At 41.8% G+C, this 20,785-nt stretch overlaps 2 protein-coding genes across 5 annotated transcripts in view; one reads left to right on the plus strand and one right to left on the minus strand.

Moving 5' to 3' along the window:
* The first annotated feature begins 92 nt into the window (after positions 1 to 92).
* Positions 93 to 2,532, plus strand: chst2b (carbohydrate (N-acetylglucosamine-6-O) sulfotransferase 2b). The gene has a single exon (XM_074621172.1). The coding sequence runs from the start codon at positions 612 to 614 to the stop codon at positions 2,007 to 2,009; it is 1,398 nt and encodes a 465-aa protein (XP_074477273.1). The 5' UTR covers positions 93 to 611; the 3' UTR covers positions 2,010 to 2,532.
* A 409-nt stretch (positions 2,533 to 2,941) lies between these two features.
* The window catches only part of LOC141759268 (sodium/hydrogen exchanger 9-like), a 76,672-nt gene continuing 58,828 nt past the window's right edge, over positions 2,942 to 20,785 (minus strand). For all 4 annotated transcript variants that reach the window (XR_012592082.1, XM_074621171.1, XM_074621167.1 and 1 more), the window contains 4 exons: positions 15,931 to 15,976; positions 13,763 to 13,818; positions 6,362 to 6,467; positions 2,942 to 6,283 (listed from right to left, as the gene is read on the minus strand). Coding sequence is in view for 3 of the 4 variants with exons in the window: in XM_074621171.1 (XP_074477272.1) it covers positions 6,113 to 6,283; positions 6,362 to 6,467; positions 13,763 to 13,818; positions 15,931 to 15,976 (379 nt within the window). In the remaining variant the exon portion in view is untranslated. The remainder of the gene's footprint in view (positions 6,284 to 6,361; positions 6,468 to 13,762; positions 13,819 to 15,930; positions 15,977 to 20,785) is intronic.

A 20,785-nucleotide genomic window follows, 5' to 3' on the forward strand; every position in this document is an offset into this window, starting at 1 on the left:
CGACGCAGCCAATAGGATCCCTCTGTGGGCGGGTCTTTCCCTCCTTGTATTCTGATTGAATCGGTCCAGTTTGTATTAGTTGGACGAGCAGAGAGGAGCAGGAAGAACGGAGGAGGAGGAGGGAAGGACGCTTTCTTTCACCAAAAAACGTTGTTATCACTGTGGATACTGGCTGCTGGCTCTGTTATTGCCCAGATGCGCAATGATGTGCGCGAAGTCGTGACGCGCGTTATTGTCTGCAGCCTGAATCTTACCAGGCTGCATTCACAAGGATGCATCAGATGAGAAGTGCGCAGGGATGCCTCTGGCTGAAACATGGACAAACAGGGCGTCTGTTCCAGTGATGAAGAAGGATCCTTCCTTTTTGTTTTCAACCACCCACGGAATCACTGCAACTTAAGCGCACAACCTCTCATCCATCCCTATGATTGCGCACTGCAGTGAAAACGAGGATATCGCGTTGTGGATTTGGAATCTGCTGGTGAGTATATTACCTAATAAGCTGCTATTCAGCTGGGCATCAAGTCCCAGTATAGCTTGTATACATCCTGCAGAGCAGTCGATGTAAGGAGCGTTGTCCAGTGGTGAGAGCCACTCTCCAGAGGGCACAGATGAGAGGCAAACAATACCATCAGCCACTGAAGTTGACAGCGCCTTGGGAGAAGGATGCTGGCTTTGGGAGGAAGCTTAAAACCTACAGGAATCATACCAAGATAATAGCTCAGCCTGGGATCGTGATGAAAGTCCTCCGCAGGAAGAGGATTGTGTTATTCATGGCCTACTTCTTACTGCTGGTCCTCACTATGCTCAACTTGGCCAATTACAAATGGACTAAGGAGCCTCAGCAGTGCAACCACCAGATGAGGAGCACCACTTATCAGAGCAGGTCTGACATTCGCTTCCTCTACAGGCCCTCTCTGGCCAAAAAGAGACAGCTTGTGTATGTTCTGACCACCTGGAGGTCGGGCTCCTCCTTTTTCGGGGAGCTCTTTAACCAAAACCCTGAAGTGTTCTTCTTGTACGAGCCGATGTGGCACATCTGGCAGAAACTGTACCCGGGCGATGCGGTGTCTTTGCAAGGGGCAGCCAGGGACATGCTTAGCTCCTTGTACCGCTGCGACCTGTCCGTTTTCCAACTTTACAACAGCCCCGGGGGCAAGAATTTCACCTCCCTGGGACTATTTGGGGCCACCCTCAACAAAGTGGTGTGCTCCTACCCCCTCTGCTCAGCCTACAGGAAGGAGGTGGTGGGGATGGTGGATGATAAGGTGTGTAAAAAGTGCCCCCCTCAAAGCCTTAGACTGTTGGAGGAGGAGTGCCTCAAATATAGCACCATAGTCATTAAAGGGGTACGCATTTTGGACGTTAACGTGCTGGCCCCGCTCATGGAGGATCCGTCTTTGGATTTGAAGGTGATACACCTGGTCAGAGACCCACGGGCGGTGGCAAACTCCAGGATCAAGTCCAGGCACGGTTTGATAAGGGAGAATTTACAGGTGGTCCGCAGCAGGGATCCGAAACTTCGCCGGATACCTTTTGTGGATCCTGGCCACAAGGCCAACAAGAAGGACGGCGCGGACTACCACTCCATAGGAGCCATGGAGGTGATCTGCGACCGCACCTCCAGGACGTTGAGGACTGCCTTAAACCCGCCCAGCTGGCTGAAGGGGAAGTACATGGCCGTGCGGTACGAGGACCTGGTCGAGAACCCGGTCAAGACCTTGCGGAACATCTACCGCTTCACCAACCTCACCAGCAACCACGACATTGAGTCGTTTGCGCTGAACATGACCAGCGGCTCCAGCTCCTCCTCTAAGCCATTCATAGTCTCGTCCAGGAATGCCACACAAGCTGCTAGTGCATGGAGAACAGTGCTCAGCATTCAACAGATCAAACAAGTGGAGGACTACTGTCACCACGCCATGTCTGTTCTGGGGTACGAGAGAGTCAGAACAGCCGGGGAGGCCAAGGACTTGAGCAAATCGCTACTGACACACTCCAAACTGTGAAAAAAAACTTACTTGTCACCAAAGACCTTTTAATTTAATGTTCATTTTTGCATCGAGTGCCGTTTCCTCTTATTGTGGAATTAAAGCTTTACTTTAAATCAGTGTTGGAGGAGCTCCGCTGGCCACATTTGGAATGTATCACGTTTCTCTCGGTTGAATTGCAGTGGTGCATTTGAAGGGACCACTTCTTTTATACTGGAATATTGGATGTGTTTGACAATGCAGAGGCCTATGAACGACGACACAATTAGTGAAGCTGCAACAATGAAAAAAACAACAACTGTATAATTCATGTATCTTGTTATGATGACACTTCAAAGTGGATATTTTGGGGTTATTTTTGAATGTTCAAATTCTTACAAAAAATCTGTTTTTCAGTCTCCATACTGTCTGTAAAAGTGAAAATAGTTGATGACAGAAAAAAACAAACAACTGATAAAAAAAAAAAAAGCTCATAATGTTCATTTGTAAGATCTGGTTGAAGTCAGAGACAATCAATAAATTGGTTTGTTGATGTGCCATAGGTAGAGGTGTGATGACTAGGTGACATCTGAACAGCAGTAGTGCTTTTTCTAGATAAAAAAACCCAAGAGGATGTTTTGATCTTTGTCACCAAATCCTCGTAGGATGATATCATGCACTGTGGACAATGTCATGGCTCTGGAGCTGGAGAGTCTCTCTCAGTGTCGGTGTAAGCAGTCTGTTCTACCATTTTCAAATGTTTACAATTGCTTGCTCTTATAAAAACACATGATCTGGGAATATTGCATTGAGTAAAGTTCACAGTTAACAAGACAGTTTACGCATCTGTGTTGAACAACCCGCACTGCTGTACAGCACATGTAAAAAAATCCAAAACATACACTGAGACCAGTGGTTCTCAAAGTCTGGTGCATGAGGCAAGATTCAAAATTAAAATAAAATCCAACACAATGAGCCACTGGATTTAATCAATACTGTAATAACAAAACAACTATATGCTATTAATGTGTATTTTTTTAATTACATACAGGTTTTTGTAATAATTTTGTTCTTTATATTTATGAGATGAGATGCATTATGCACCATTTGAGAACCATTGTGCTGGAACAATGTCACACATTTGTTGCTATTTGCAACATAACTTAAAGGTTCCCCGTGGAGATTTCTTGTAAACAAAGTTTCTGTTTACATTCAGCGTTTCTCACCAAAACACATTGTGTTTATTAGTGGTGCAGCGGTTCAACAAGCCCACGGTTTGGTTTGTATTGGCGGTTTTTGGTTCGGTTTATAAAGCACATTAGGGAAAAGAAAAACATAACCATTTTCAATGTGTTTGAACTCCAAAATAAGGATTGAAACGGTTTGGTTTTGCATCCCTAGTGTGTATCCTTGATGTCTAAGTTAACGTGTTGAATGCATTTGCCTCCTTATAAAACAATTGCAAAGCATTTTTTTCTCAAAAGTATGAAACTTACATTGTTTACATTAATGTTTACTTTCTGGCAGTCTTCTTCTTCTCTGCCTTTGCCGGAGCATTAATGTGTTTCTTGGTGGTTTACCGCCGCATGTAGAGCCAACCCTGTCTCCCACAAAATGCCGTTGCCATACAGCTAAACTGTATTCTCAATTATGTTTTGAGGGAAATGTATTTACTCCCGGATTATGGTCGCTGTTTTAAACACGTGGTTATAAATTGAAAATATCAAAAACGCAGCAACATTACTTACAATACAGTCGCTCGATATATTACGTCACTTTCTCTGTTCGTCTCTCAATGCAGTTTAGTTGTATGGGAATGTAATTTTTAGGAGACAGGCTGGTTTATCAGTGGAATAGTGTGAAGCCATTAGCAGAAATGTGTTTCCCGTCATCCAAATACATGTGCATCCTTGGGCACGAGAACAAACGGGGACACAAGCCTAAAAACAATACTTTATAATGTTATTAGTAGTCAAAAACTCCACAGGGTGCCTTTAAGTATGTGTCATAAAAATGTTATTCATAATAGTCAGAAATACTGTATTCATTAGTTGGTAGAAGTAATTATTATAGTCACTGTAGATTCCAACTTTGTGACAACACAACCTTAAAGATCTCAGAGAAATGGCTCAAAAAGGGAAATACACTAATATTAAATGACTTGAATACAGAGTTAAAGGGGCACTTCATGAAAACCACAACAACGCGGAATTTCCACTTAACTCCATCCAGATTCTGATGTGATTTGCTGAGGTTAAGAGATGTGATCTCACTCCAGTAAAACAGCTCAGTAACATTTGGATCATTATGCTCAAGAAGCCCAAAAAATTACACTTGAAAAGCTAAACAAGCAGCGTCTTTCCTTCCTCACCAAGGTCACACAGAAAAGTTGCTCTTCCTCCTGCACTGACACAGATGCTGTAGCTCGTGGGCGTACTTCAATGAGTAGTGCTCAATGAAAACATTGAAAATACGGCTTTTTGTTCACCAGAACTGTCATATGTGGAAAGAGACATAGAGTGCTGCAGGAATGAGTCCTAAAACCCAGTTATCATTTTAGCACTTCTGGTTCCCTCCCATCATACAAATGGTGTTTATTTGTGGAGATTATCTTGCTGGACAAAAATGTGTAAAATGTTTGTTTGCCAAAGAGCTCATTTTCTGCAATAATCCAAAACCAAATGAAAAAAAGTCCCATTGGCTTTTTGTTGATGCTAACTTCCTGGTTGGCCTACAAAAATACATCATCCCTGCAGCACTCTATTGCCATTGAATTTTCAAATGTTAAAGTTGAATGTTTTGATAATTTGAGCATCACCGACCAAATGCATGATGTTGGGATGACCTATTGTACAGGTGATAGCTCCAAATCTCAGCAAATCACGCCGAAACTAGTACAATTGTACATGTAATTAGACAAAAAAAAAATATGTTTAAGTACATTTTTTTGTGGGGGAACTGTTCCTTTAAGGATGGAACTAAAGATTGAGCCTCTCTATCTGAGGACTCATGATGCTATGTTGCTACCAAACTGAATTCAAACATCAGCGCAAACAAAGGAGAATGCATTGTATTTCTTTGCAGCCGCTGAGGACTGAAACAGAGGAGCGTTCCATTGATGCACCCATGCATCCACTACATAAAATGGAAAGCCCTCACTTCAAGGACAATGGCTTTATTAATATGAGAGAAAACAGTCTGCATATTCACAAAGCCTAACCATCACAGATTGGATGTGTGCAGCTCACAGCACCCTGCTTCACACAAGGGGAACGGGGCCCGGAGATTTATAATGATGCACTCGGAAGGCAAGCAAAGTGCAATCTATAAAGAAGTCAGAGGAAACCTCACATGCTAATAGTGTCTTTGCCAAATGCTGTTAATATACTTTAGCATTTGGAAGTATTCTAGGCCCGCCGCAGAATGATAAGCAAGTCGTGGAGGGAGATGGGTGGGGGGTTAAGGGGGTAATAAATTCAGTGGAATAAATTTTGAATCAGTTAAAAGGATTGTAGCAGAAAACAGTGCAATAAAATTTTAATAAGGAGTCGGGGAACAGCAGAGCAAAGTTGGCACAAAAATACCATTTCAGCTGATTACGGGAAATACCGTAGCTTTCAATCACAGCAGATACCCACGAGCAGTTCTGCCTAAAGCTTGAAACCAAGACCTTATGTAACTGAGTGACATGAAGCTGCTGCACTGGCAATTAATGTTTGACTTAACATGTTGTATTTTCACCAGAGCTGTTGAATTATAATCTTGCTTGCTGTGTGAAAAGTAAACTGAGCACGCACAGGTCAATTTGTGCTTCCTGTCGGTTGTGTTAAACATAAATTAGAGAGGATTAATCTTCTTTTCCAGCTATTAAATTCCTTGAAACTGGAGCAAAACAAGCTGAGAAAAATCAGAGCAACAGAAAGAGCAATGGCCTTTTGCAATTCCTCCCTCTGCGAGTGTGTCTTTGCATGCAAGTCAGCACAAGGGGAGTGCGTGACCTTTTGGGAGCCATTGTAGCGCTGACTCCCGGTCGGCTCCTTTCAGATGCCCTGGCCAGTGACCCCGTTCACTGTGGGAGGCAGGGCCGTAGCCTCAGGGCAGCATGGGCTGATAAGCTGGGGTTGGAGGTGACTCCTGAAGCTTCAGGCCTCCCTGGCGAGAGCGGGAGCAGTGCCAAGTCCCAGGTCTCCCTCCAGCAGGTCTTCCTGGTGCACGGATCCGGAGTGGCCTCCTATAGATCCGAGCTGGTTCTCCGTTTCCTCCAAATCGAAGGTGAAGTCATCCGTTTCAATCTCACACAGCTGCTCTTCGTCCTGAATGGCAAGTAGTAACTTTAATTTCTTTCTATACTCTGAAGATATTTACAGTACTGTATGTAGTGACACACTTACCTCCTGGACACGGGGGCTGCTGAAGAGTCTGCCAAATAGCCCACACCAATGTGGCAGTGAGTCGGAGAGGGGAGGGCCACAATGTGTCAACACCGGCTTTAGATATCTGTGACCTTGTTAAGGGCATGGAGGCAAAGGTGTTAAAGTGCCACTGACAGTAAACAGGAGAGGAAATGGTTTGTGTGTTTCCAAATCTGGCCTCAGGCCACCAAGTGATAATTCTAGCAGTTTCAAAGCACATCTCACAGGGGGCACATTTAGTGACATGTGAAAAGAAGATGTTAAAGTGTTTTACTGATGTATTTTAGAGAGTTCATAAAGGTTCATGACATTAAGGTGTGACATCTTAGTTGTATTATATTAGCTAAGTATGTTAATCATGGGTGGGACCAAAGAAGTTTGGGGGAGATGTTTATTGTTTAGCAACATATGTGGGAGGGCGAATCAGGACAGTGACTATGTTAGAAAGCATCGGTTAAAGTGAGTCATTCTTTTCTGCTGGGTAGTTGTCTTAAGAAAGAAAAGCCCACAACAAAATATGCAACAAAGAAAGACTTTCCAGGAGGGTTTACAAGAGCAGAAACGTAAGGAGCTCGATAAAGATAAAAAATAATTTACTCATAGAAAGAAGGCATCAATGCAAAATGCGTCTTGCACTTGATCGAAACCTGAGGCGAGAACTGGTGTATTTAAAGGGATAGTTCAGGTGTTTTGAAGTGGGGTTGTATGAAGTACTGAGGCTTGCTCTAGTAAAACTTTCATTATTGACATGTAAATAAATTCATGCAATACAAATGTATAATTCAAATGCTTTCAACATTGCGATACAATTACCGCACAGAAGTAAAGCAATGTAAACTATCCCTTTAAGGTAGTGCAGACAAGCATATTTCTGATCAGTGTTGAGAGCAGAAGTAGAAAGTGCTGTTTTTAGATGTAATGGTAAAGTCCTATGGAGGTGTTGTGGGATGCGAAAGGCAGGTAGTCACTTGATAATAACATGACATTATACTCCCTCTAACACCTCTTTTCAGGCCAGATTTCTGCAAACAGTAGCTTGGTGACATCTTGTGATACACCTGAGTCTGTATCCTCTCCATTACAGACCCTTAAAAATGACAGCACACACTAGCTTTAAGCTGTAACAAATAGTTCTGATAATAATTGCCCTTCTGCAGGTGTTCACACTTTGCTCTCCTTGCGCCTCGGAAAAAAAGACAAAACAATATTTCACCAATGCTGTAATTTCTGTACAAAAACAACCTTTGTACCTCAGAGCCTATGATGAATAATGTGGTACTTAGAGGCAACAAGAAAGTACACAATCCCCCCTGGCATAAGCACAAAAAAACAAAGAGCAGAGGAAAATTATCTAATATGTTATTTGGCACCAATTTTTATATTCTGGTGCTGTTATCAGCAATATGCAAGAGGTGGGAATTATGGGCCCTATTCTGCCAGCTAACAGGATTTATTTATAAATGTCTCAAATGAGGGACAGAGAGACAAACGAGGACAGGGGATGAAGGATGAAGAGGCAGAAAAGGGGGGAATAATGACTTCCTGAGGACCTGCAGGAGTGACTTGTCTCCTTGTCGGCACGGCGTCCTCCTGTACCACGCTGGAATAACACTAGACAGCGATGGTAATTATAACTGCTAGAGCTGCTTTCTGCTCCACAATGGTGTCAGGTTGTGTGTGTGTGTGAGTGGGGAAAGGTGCTGAGTAGCTGTGTGGGGGTAGAAGCCCAACTGCTGCCTCAGCCATCAACGCAGGAAGCACCCTTCCCTCCCTACACGTCCCAAACGTCACCTCTTCCTGACCTCTCATCAGTGGAGGAAAGTAACTGAGTACTCAACTACTGTACAGTTTAAAGTAAATACAGTAAAATTAGCTTCACTCTGACCAGCTACAACAATAAAATGCAATGCAAGAGCCCTCTGAAAGGGATCATACTGCATAATGAATACTTGTCTCTCACACACAATACAAAATTTACAGTCGATGCCACCCCCCTCTAACTGTTACTTTCTTGTACAGCATTGTTTATGCCTTGCTACTGTGGCATATTATATAATACCATAAATATAGGTAACACAGAGTGATTTAACTCCCGAGTCACGCCACAGACTCATCCAGCGACCGAGCCGTATAATGCAGCCACACCGGGTGGCCTCTGGGACGCCAGAGTCAAAACAAAAACAGCGGTTGCCATCCCTGAAACCACAGTCTGCAAACCACTTCAGCAGGGAAGATCAAACAGGCTTTGATGTCCGTCAAAATCCCTGCTTAAGAGTAAAATGTTTGTCCTAATGAGCCTTAAAGCCAGGCTGACAAGGAAACGTTTAAGGAAGCAGCAGTGCGCCTTTATGGTTGAGACACCAGCAAGCCAAGCTGAAGCTCAATTACCTGGCAGCGGGATCCGGGCTGAGGCTCCTCTCACCTGGTCCACATCAAAGCATCTCTATAATACGATTTTCTTTTTCCATCAATAGGAAACATTGGCCAGGTCTGTGCCTTTCATCCTGGCTGCTCACGGCTTCTCTCATCCCCTCTCTCTCTCTCTCTCACACACACATTTATATGCATATACTGATTCAAAAAAACAACTATGTAGACTTTAAACTAAAGCCAAACGGTGTGGGTATGTAGTGACTATGGTTACACAGACTGCAATGTTGTGTTGCAAGCAAGGAGTGGGTCAATGAAGCTGTCATAAGTCGAATGTTTGCAGTGTGTCATATTATGTGTGTGTGTGTGTTAGCCATAGAAGTGGATGTAGTCACCGTAACGTCACCCATTGGTTTGTCGACTACGGTTTTGAAACCTTGAATTCAAAATTTTGACCATCGCAATCTTGTTTTTTTGTGCGATTCATTGCAAATCGGAAGTCGATTTAAATTAAAAACTAGAGAATCCTGTGGGGAAATATTCCTGAAAATTAAATTGATCTAATTTATGACATTTTAAGGTCCCTGTTAAAAGAGATAGGAAAAGTAAGCTACTACCGCATGCTCGCAAAGACTTCTTTCCAGCACAAATCAACTGAATGGAAATGGAACTAGCAGCTGTGATGTTGTTAAAGCATGTTCACAACAAACACAACATAAGCACCACAGCATAAGTACAACTGAACGCTAAATAAGACATTTTTAGGTGACCAAAATGTTGTAATTAACTTTATGAACTGAAAACACACTGTGAAAGAGTAAAAGTTGTAAACACAAACAACTCCCAGACCGGACAACGCCGTGGTAGCGATCTGTCAATCACAAGGTAGCCACGCCCTAAAGCATACCCTGCTTTATGGCCTATTTGACTCTAAATGGGACCATAATTTACTAAATGAACATCATGCTGTATTGAAGAAGACTTGAAACCAGAGATTGAGTCCATTAACTCATGTCTACAATGTTTACTGATCAAATCAAGTGAGAAGTAGGCTCATTTTCTCATAGACTTCTATACATTAAGACTTATTTTTGCAACCAGAGGAGTCGCCCCCTGCTTGCTATTAGAAAGAATGCAAGTTTAAGGCACTTCCTCATTGGCTTCACTTTTCAGACCCAGTTATCAACTCTCTGGCTGTCTCAGTAGACACTGGAGAGCCCGCCTGGCTCTGTCCAAAGGAAAACAATATATATGTATAACAATGTATTATACACCATTTTTGAACGAATTAAACAAACAAGATATAAGATGTTAATTGGTGAGCTTTGGAGGTGCTGCTAGGTGGATTTTGTTACCTTTGTACAGATTCAGCCTAGCTGTTTTCAGCCTTTGTACTAAGCTGTGGTAGCCGGCTGTTGGCTGTGGCCTTATACACTCATGTACACTTCTCATCTAACTCTTAGCGAATAAGCAAAAATGTCAAATGTCAAGTAGAATCTGCTTCTCACATCTTACGAAATATGCTTTTTCAATCCTGTCTAGACTGTTGTTCAGTGTGTATTGTCAGAAACTGTTCGACACTAATTCAATGTCGCATTACCATCGTTTTGAAATTCCATCAAATATTGAGTGAAAAACACCTTCACCGGTTCAAAACTGTATTGAACCTTTAATTAATTTCTGCAAAGAGTGAGAGTTTCTTTATTGCTTTTAGCCAGTAATTGTGACAACTAGCAGTCGGTTCTGAGGAAAGTAGCGTTTGAATCAATGTTGTCAATGTCAGCTCAGAAGAAAGACTAACAACAAACTATGAAATGCAGAATAAAGGCATCAGGAAGGACTTTAAATCATAGCTAGTTCTATGCTTTATGGGGATTTCACAACTTATTCAGCCACAATCACCGTTTTTGCATTTTGTGGTTCAACAGCCAGACTCGAAAATGGTTTTGATCAGGAACTTTGCCACTAACCCTTTTAACAAATAAAGTAGTAAAGCAGAGTAAAGAAACATATAAAGCACAAATATTAACACCTCTGCAATGATTCTCCATGATGAGCTTATTCAGTTGTAATGTGTGAAGCTCAATGTTCTGCAGAGTTTATCTCTCATCTAACACCATCCTGTGAGTGATGGTGGTGGCAGCAGTATCATGTTATGATGAGGCTTTTCAGCAGCAGGGACATGGAGACTTGTGAGAGCACGAAGGAACAATGAAGAGGCGTTTCACAATTTAAGATAGAGCGAAAGAACAATTTATGAAAACATCCTTTTGAATATCTTCAAATTACTTAAACGTATAGTGTTCACAGATGTTCCCTGTTGATTAAGTTTGAGTTGACATGCAAAGAACAATGTGAAAAAAATCTCTAAATCTAGTGGGGCCGTGTGAATACAGACATGACCAGGAAAACCTGAGGCTGTAATCGCTGCCAAAGTTTTTCTCGACAAACTCAGGCTGTTCTCATTCTCATATAGTTTGTAGCTATACCTACCAAAAGTAATGCATAAGTAATGCTATAATATATCCCATGAAATCAACTCATATGTAATCCACATAATCATGAACCAGGAAGTAGAAAAGAGCGACAAACGTAGGGAGGAGGTTGGGGTGGATCGAAAAACACCCAGGAGACCGGTGCTCCTACCCTGTCAGAAACCAGAAGTCAACGTTGATTTATTTGTAACTTCTGTACTTAAGTTACGCTACTTCCGGAGTTATTTCAAAGCCACATAACTACTTTTGTTGCCTCAACCTAACTAAGTAGTTTTGTTGCCTAAACATAACTAAGTACTGTTTTTGCCTAAACCTAACTAAGTATTTTTGTTGCCAAAGTATAATTAAGTACTTTTGTTGCTAAACCTAAATACTTTTGTTGCCTAAATATAATTAAGTAGTTTTGTTGACTCAACCTAACTAAGTAGTTTTGTTGCCTAAACATAACTAAGTAGTTTTGTTGCCTCAACCTAACTAAGTAGTTTTGTTGCCTCAACCTAACTAAGTACTTTTGTTGCTAAACCTAAGTAGTTTTGTTGCTTAAATATAACAAAGTACTTTTGTTGCCTAAATATAACCAAGTTGTTTCTTGTGAAGACGGAAGTTTATTTTGAAAAGACTGGAGCAGAAATTGACACGTGCGTCACTTGTTGCTGGACATTTGTAGGAAAACGATAAAATGAGGAATAACTTTTTGTAAGATATCATACAAATTGTTGTTTGAGGATACGTTGCAAAACTAAATACTTGGGTTGAAAACAGATCTATTTTTTCATCTCTTCATATATTTATAACATGTTTTGACAGTCATTTTATTGTATTGTGTGTATGCTATCAACATACAATTAAATTAATTCATTTTTATTCATCTTGCAACACCACAAAATGCAAAAACATCAAGGGAGTTCAAAGATACCATAAATACAGATGCCATTACCTGCTCCACCTAATTAAGGGTGTCATACTGTTATTATGTCAGAGAATTAGCTGTTATTATGACAGCATAACATGAATCAACAAGTCCAAGTATGCTGCTTGTTTCTCACATTATTAGACAGTTTGTTGTAAACAGTTACAACTATGATGAGTAACTAGGAGAGTTTAAGTATTAGGAAAACCGGTTGACTCAAGAGTGTCCTGTCGTCACAGAGGAGGGATTTTATTCCGTAAAAAGAGCTCCATTTTGCCTAATACAATGCTAAACCTGCTCTCCTGCACCGGTTAATGATTTACCAACAGTCCAATCATGTATGTCCCCCCTAACTGTTATTCACTTTAAATGCACTTCTCCAAAACAAATAATACAATATGAAATATTAAAACACTCATGCATTACATGAATACTCTAAATGAATGCATTAGCAAACCCGCATCTCATTGTTCTGCAGTGGAGATAAGAGTCCATAAAATAAAATGATGTGCTCCGACCGAGCACCAGGCCAGGTCATGAGGCCATTACGTGGTAGAATTAGATTAGCTTAAACTTAATGAAGTACTCATGAAATTCCACTGCACAGGACAGGACTGTTTTCTTACTGACAAATGATTTAACTACATTCTCTGCTTACAGGAATCCTGTTCACCATGTAGTCAACAGCAAGTAAATTACAAACAGACTGATACTGTAACAGGGGAAACAGCCAGCCTGGCTCTATCCAAAGCTACAAAATCAGGTTGTGGTTTTACCCCCTGTAAAACCTCAACTTGTTGTTAACGCAATGTTTTTTTACAGATTAAACAAACAAAATACAATAATCGTTAGCTTAGAATGAGCCCTTTATATCTACATAGGGTGCGGGTCCTCTTCACGGAATCGGTCATGATTGAACAGTAGTCTAGAACGGACAAACCAAACAGTGGCTCAACTGAGAGCCTTTTGCGTTTTTACGTTACCTGAAGGCCACCGTAGTTCTCCGGCATGCTTGTGAAACTGCGGTAACGTGAGCCGCAGAGTGCAAAACCGTGGTACCGCCAGTTACCGTCTGACTTCCGTTGCTCCTAAAGTAATGTTTTTATGGTAAGGAAGGCCTCTGAGCGAGGGGAATGTCGTTACCACAGTTTTGCACTCAGCGGGTCACGTTACTGCAGTCTTGAAAGGGGAGGAGGGAACGGAGGGGTACTCAGTTGGTTGCAATCTGCAACCACACCACTAGATGCCACCAAATCCTACACACTGGTCCTTTAAAGGTGCTAAATATAAGATTGGGAGCATTGGCCAGTGACTCGCAGCTAACGGTGCAAACAGTGCTAACAGTTGTTTGCTGCTAATTAATTAACGCTCTGGAAATCGTATAGAGCACCTTTAATATACATAGACCACCCACCTGAAGCAGGTCATGAACTTCCTGTTTGTTCTGCCGACATAATGGTCTTTCTTCACATTCCCTGAAATGAAGCACTCTGCTATTTTCCCTTGTACTCACTGTATAATACTCCTCCACAGACTAGTGCATTAAGCATTGTGAGTGCGAGCAGATGTGAGAGTGCTTCAGAGAAGAAAGCAGTGAAAGGATACTTGTAGTCCAGACGGTGCCACAGGCCCCGTGTTGTGTCTGGCCTCCCTGTAGCAACCTGTAGACCATGAGAGAACCACTGTTACTCATTGACACACAAAGACCCTCTTGGGTGGCTATATACGCTGCCTGATGGATAGGCTGAAAACCTGCACCACTGGATGGTCAGCGGGGCCATATCCAATGACCTAAGCTTTTACAAGTGGGACCTCGGGTGCTGTGACTATATAGGAAAATCTTGTTCTCAAAAACGGCAAAGTCCCTAGAGATCGAATGCCCCTGTGTGGACTCTCGCTCTAACCATTTCCATAAGAAAGAGCCCTGGAGCTCGGCCTCACCTCATCCAGCCTTACCCGCCATGCTGCCTATTCTGTCTGCCCCTCTGGCCTCATAATGCCAGGGAGCTGGCCAGACTGCGTCCCACTCACAGCGTGCAGATAACAGTCAGGTCAAATAAGAAGATGAAAGGGAGGGGATGGAGAGCTGCTGGGAAGCAGTGAAGGTAAGGTGGTAGGGGTGAGTGTGTGGGTGGGTGGACGTGCCTGCACAACAAAAAGGTACACTCAGGAGTGCTGGCAAGGATGTGCGACAGACTGTCATTTAGCAGGAAGCAAAAAAAGTGCATTTCCTCCTCTTGAACCTTTCTTCGCTTTGATGTGATGCGGTGTTAAAATAAATAACAGAACCAAGATTAAAGGGTAGACGCACATTATGTGTCAGTGGAAGAGGAAGACAGGATGTACTGTAAATCCTTGCTATGTACAGTATGTGTAGAAATGCTGCATATTGCTCCCTGTAATGCACAGTGTGTGCAAAAAAAACCTCCCTGTACCAGTAGTCAAACACGTGATGCTGTAGAGCCCTGCAGCACTTTAGTGGTAATTAAAAATAGCTCTTAACCAAATGAAGTTTCATTGTCTTTGAATGTGATCGCTCCTCTCTCACTTTCTCGGTTCCCTCCAGTCGGGAGAGCTGTAATGTTGGCAACTAAGCAGAAATCACAGCTTACTGCACAAGATACTGCATACATACTGTCTGTAGAATCACTTTGTTTCACTTGTTTCAAGTATTGTGAATGAGTGAATAATAAAAGCTGTTGGGCTTTTATCTGCTAAAGTCATCTGGAAAGCAAATGACGCTGCTTTTTAATTATGTTTTTTTGGCTGTCTATAAAGATATCATCATAAAGATGATTTTTTTTTATCAGTGATTATGGCATCGTTTTAAGCCCGGAGAGCTGTTTCCTTCTGGCATCTGTCCTTTTTCTCTGCATATTCTGGAAATTAGCTCCACATTTTTTAAGTTTAATGTTTACTGGCAGAGACTTTTCATGAAAAATTTAATCATATGAAACTCTAGGGTAGACCATTAGGACTACTGTTTGTTTTAAAGCACACAAAAACAACTATTGTTGGTAATACATCGATATACGCTAGCACTAATGCTCACGATCCTAAATGGGATTGATGAGAAATAGCTACGAAGTGCAGCTAAATGGAGGCAGCAAACCACAAACAATGATAGTAAACAGTGTTCTCCTGGGTATTATGGCTTTTTTTGCAAGACTGGAATCAGGAGAAAGCAAGACAGATTGATGCTTTGCTGTCTGGTGTACACACAAATCATGTTCTATAACCTATAATTAAAAAAATACAAATACTTTTTACATTGTTGCCCAGAGATTTACTGCACATCATAATGTTTATGCATTCCTGTAGAGGGAGGCTGATGAAGCATGGCACTGACATTATTTAAAGAGTCACTTGCAGAAAAAGATTGTGGCACTGCAGATTAAAATTCATGTCAATGTCAATTCATTGTTGATTAATCTTGTGATTATTTTCTTGATTAATTGATTAGTTGTTTGGTCTAAAAAATGTCATAAAATGCTGAAAAATGTTAATTAGTTTTTCCCAAAGCCCGAGATGACGTCCTCAAATGTCTTGTTTTGTCCACAACTCAAAGATATTCAGTTTACTGTCATAGAGGAGTAAAGAAACCAGAAAATATTCACATTTAAGAAGCTGGAATCAGAGAATTTGTTGCCGACTATTCTAATAGTTGACAACTGATCGATTACTCTTTGCAGCTCTACATGTCAGTGCCAGAAAGGAGAAAGACTGCAGCAATAAATAAAGCACACTGAATAGTGACAATAAAGTGTTTTTACCTCAAAAGAAAAGTCCTCAGGATTTTCATCTGCATCCACCCCCACTCTAGAAAATGAAAAAAAGCACAGTCAAACCCTGACTCAGTACAATAAAATAACAAAGAGACAATTTTCTTCACCATTATATGTGAAGTTACACCTGCTTAAAAGTCAGTCTAGCGCTGCATGTGACTCTGCAATGAAAGTGAAAGTCAGCGTGGGACCCGTCTCACTTAGAACATGACCTTTCAGACAGTCTCATCAAAATCAGCCTCGTCTTACACGTCGCACCAAGAAAATGTCAGCTTGGTAAACCTTTGATAAATGACAAAACGACGTTGCAATTATGCTTGATATGCTGCGTGTCTGCGATTATTAGCCAGTCTAGGTGCGAACCCCACTTTTCTGCGGGCGTGCTCGAGCAACCGGGCAGAGAGGAGAGGCCGACCGGCTGCTCGCTCGCTCTGAATTGAAATAAAGTGACTCAGCATCGGCCAGTGACGGCTTAGTGAGCTGCTTCATTAGGAAACAAGGGTGTTATCTCAGTGTGCGCATGCATTCTCTGCATCTAATCTAAATGTGTTTTCTGGTTGTTATAATAACACAAACGCAGAGGTCCACCCGTTACATACACATGTACTGAACACCCACACTGCCGCACACCATTTTTTACCCTGAATCTGAAATCAAAGGGTGATGATAACTTTTTAATTTTCATCACGTGATGATAATTCAGCTTGACACCCTAAATCTATCATTAAAGTTAAACAGTAGCCCCAAAAAAAAACTCCATTCAGTTACACTGAAGGTTTAAAATTTCCCACAGAGCTTAGAGGGATGCTGAGCGCGAGATGGCTGTCGATGTTAGTTCCTCCAGGTCAGCAGTTAACTCTAATAGCCTAGCATTACTGCTGCACGGCTCAGGACATTTGGAGATAGTCTAGCGCTATCACTTTGCAGTTTCAATGTGCTGACGCCAAAGCCTTTCACTGAGAGGCTCCTGCAATAGCACAACAGAGAGGAGATTCTCATCAGAGATCTACTTTAGGTCGTGCAGATTTTTGTCTTGGCTTCCTTCCTCCACAATCAATCTCCGGCGTTTTTTTATTTCTCCCTCTCTGATCATCTTGTTATTGGTTCTCACATGTCTGTTTAGTCTTTGTTTTTGTCTACGGTATGAATGGATGCTATTTTTGTGCTTCTGAGAACTCCTGTGCTGCGAAAACTCAAGAAAACATCCTGGATATTTTTGTAATTAATTAGATTTTGATCCTGGCTGTGGTCTATCCCATCAAACCATCCATCACTGAGCCATTTCTCTTAGTTTGTTTTTCACCATCTGTCCCTGTCTCTTCCTCTATTTACTTCACCCAGCTCCTGTCTCTTCCTCTGTTTTTGTTTCCTTGAGCTTCCTCCCTACACCCTTCGTTATCTTCACCACATCCATCTTTGTCTCTTTCTTTCACTTCTTTGCCTAAGATTTTTTCTGTTCCTCTTTTTCTAAATCTTTTCTGTCCGCTTTCAAACGTCTCATTGTCCTCCGCTTTCATCCAACTCTCTCTCCTCAACATCCATTTCACTCCCTCAGATCACTCTTTTCCTGTCTTTATCACCTCCTACCTCCTCTTAATTCTGTTTCTTTGTCTCCTCCTACCACCAGCTCCCTGCTATCCTCTTTATTTTCTGCCCACCACATGCATCTATCCAGGCTGTTCGCATACACTGTTCATACTTATATGAAAAGTAATGCAGTATAACCGTCACTATCTTGATTATTTTGCAACCAGATAACAGTAACAGGAGAGGGTGGAGCTAAGCACAACCGAATGTTGAATAAGACATTTTTAGTGGGTCTGTTTTATGTCTCGGGGCAGAATATTTTGCTGTCAGCCAGCCTGCTTTCACAGTTTTTAGATTGATGTGACCTCTTTGTCCATCTTCAACACACTGACACTCAATAAAGACAAATTAAGTCCAAACTAACTGTGTGACCATGAGTTCACAGATATAAATCTGCAAATGAGTGAAAGTGGACAGCCAGAGGCACACACTGGGAGAGGAAAGAAAGTGCAATGGAAGAGGAAAGTCTGTAAACTTTGCATAAATTATATCTATTGCAGGAAATTAGGTCCTAGACAAGAGCTGAGTCACAGATACTTCTGAAATGAGCCTCTACAGGAGTATACGGTCCTCCAAAATGAGGCAGAGTTCCCCATTCTGCAGGGAAATCACACCCCTGCAATAAAACCCGATTGGAAAAGAAATGCACAATAGGGTAACTCAATCTTCCACAATCTGGCAACATTGTAAGATTGAGTTGTGGCTGCTATCCTACGAGTCATCTGCAGCCTCCAGAACCAAAGTCTATGCTTCCTTCTCTGTTAGTGGGCTCTTTGTGTGCTGATACGATCTCCTTGTGAGCTTCACTGAGACTAAAATATCTCTGGACTCGTTCCAGGATGACAAAGCGCTGCACAGGGCCTTCACTGACGCCTCATCACGGCTTTTTGGGAACGTACTATTAATATAAACACGTTGTCATGTTTCTGTTTTTTTTTTTTTTTTTAAACTGACTTTTTTTTACTACATGTATAGCTTTTCTGACACATTTAGTACAAAAAAGAGCAGCAATTACACACCGAGATGGATGAAGAATGCACCCACGCTCACCCATAAACACCTCCTTACAAGCTAATATTTCCACTATGCAAAATAAGTTGGCCTTGAGCAGTGATGCAGTGTGTGTGTGTGTGCACATACAGTACATGTGTCTCTGTAGCGTTGTTATCAGAGGCAGTAGTGGGCTGATAAAGCTGCGCTTGCTGTGCTACAGGCACACTTTACACGGCCTCAACAGGAGACGTCGCAACATCACAGACACGTCAACCACTCTGCACATACGGCTCATTTATAATGAGTATCTTCGAACCTCGGAGTCAGTCTACAGGTAGTAGTTAACTGTGTTTACGTGCTGGCAAAAACATTTTCCTCGCCCTCGTTTCCTCGGGAGGAGAAAAATCTCCTCTGGATGTGATTAGCAGCGCTAGTTAATTAACATTCAGATGAGTTCAAGTGCTCAAGTAGTCACGTACTCAACAGGCAGGGTAAATCAAGTTACAACACTCCTCCTCTCCGCTGTGCTCGCTCTGTGCTATTTCCTCTACTTGCTGCTCCGTGACGGAGAGAGAGAGGATGAGAGAGGAATAGACGGAGGAGCACAGAGAGATAGAGGCGGGAGACAAAGAGAGTCAGAGTCTCATAGGGACTGTGTTTGCTCTATACTGTGAGTTTGGACAAGAGGAAAGCTGTAAGTCATCCTTCCAGTTTCCTGTTTGTATATCCCACTTGGTTGCTCTTCTCACTAGGGATTCACATGGATTCCACTCCCCCTAACACACAGCTGAATTTGGAACCAGCATCGATATGAACACTATACACAACACACATATATATATATATATACACAAATAAGGGATGAGTGGTAGAACTGGTATGACTGGCACAGCAGGGCTCGATTTTCAGAAATTGGCAACCAATTGTTGGCGTTAGCAAACAGATAAATTCTGGTGGCTCTCCCAGTCTCTTCAGCTGTATGTGAGAAGGGATTCAGCTTTCTAAGCAGAATCGAGACAGATTGGAGGTCGTCTCTGAAAGTAGAGATGATGGACGAGCTGCTATTTGTGTCACAATCGTAAGACTTCAACGCTGAAGGGCCGGAGGATCTGTGGTGGGAAATTAGCACAAACTGGTCCAGAAAACCAAAACTTGAAAGGGAGAGAAGGGATGAACAAACAACCCGTGACTTGCTGGATTCATTTCTGAGGGATCTGTGAAGAACATAACAACAGCTGGACTACTGGTATCTTGTATGCCAGGAATTGTGGGTGGACACATTAATTGATAACACTTAAAGGAACAGTGTGTAACATTTCCGGTGATCTATTTGCAGAAATGGAATATAATATTCACAACTATGTTTTCATTGGTGTTTAATCATCTGAAACTAAGAATCGTTGTGTTTTCGTTAGCTTAGAATGAGAGTGCAAAACCGTGGTACCGCCAGCCGTCATCTGACTTCCATTGCACTAAAGTAGTGTTATTATAATAAGGATGACCCCTGGCGTTACCGCGGTTTTGCACTCGGCGGCTCACATTACCGCAGTCTTGGAAAGGGAGGAGTGAGCGGAGGGGTACTCAGTTGGTTGCAACCACAGCACTAGATGCCGCCAAATCTTACAAACTGTACCTTTAAGATTCAAATTCTGTAACATATCAGATAAAACACAAACTACAAAGAATGCCATATTTCATTTTTTCATTTTCTGATGTCTGGTTGCTGAAATGCTAGAGTCGAGCCCCGCACAGAGAGGTGAAATGCTATGAACCTGGCTGTGCTGTTTCCAACAAAAACATAAATTGAAATCGTCACATCATATGAAGTGCATTGCAAACTCATCAATAAGAATACATTTATCTGCAGAGTATGCAGGGCAATGGTTATTGCCATAGGCGACAATACAAGCAACATCTTTTATCAACTCAAAAAGAGAATGTGTCAGTAGCAGTCGAGTAAAAAGAAAGGAAGAAAAAAACACAATGCAGAAATCAATGCCTGCAGTGACTCAGACACAGACTGTAAGATCTCATTGTATTGACTGAAGTGATAAGAGTGAGTGATAAGAAAAAAACAGCTATGGAAGGATCTTATAAAATCTAGAACTGTGCATTAACGTAAAGAAGTGGCCCTCGTCCAAACTGATGAGATAAATGAACAATCTGTAATGTTTTTATGCTCGTATAAATTACAAGCATATTTGAATAAGCCTTTTGTTTATTTGTTTCTTTGATTATAACTAAAATTATAGGCCTGATTTAC

This window comes from Sebastes fasciatus, chromosome 21 (genome assembly GCF_043250625.1).
Source record: "Sebastes fasciatus isolate fSebFas1 chromosome 21, fSebFas1.pri, whole genome shotgun sequence".
Lineage (NCBI taxonomy): Eukaryota > Metazoa > Chordata > Actinopteri > Perciformes > Sebastidae > Sebastes > Sebastes fasciatus.

Excerpts from the sequence above, each read along its gene's own strand:
- chst2b (XM_074621172.1), top strand. The coding sequence starts at position 612 with ATGAGAGGCAAACAATACCATCAGCCACTGAAGTTGACAGCGCCTTGG.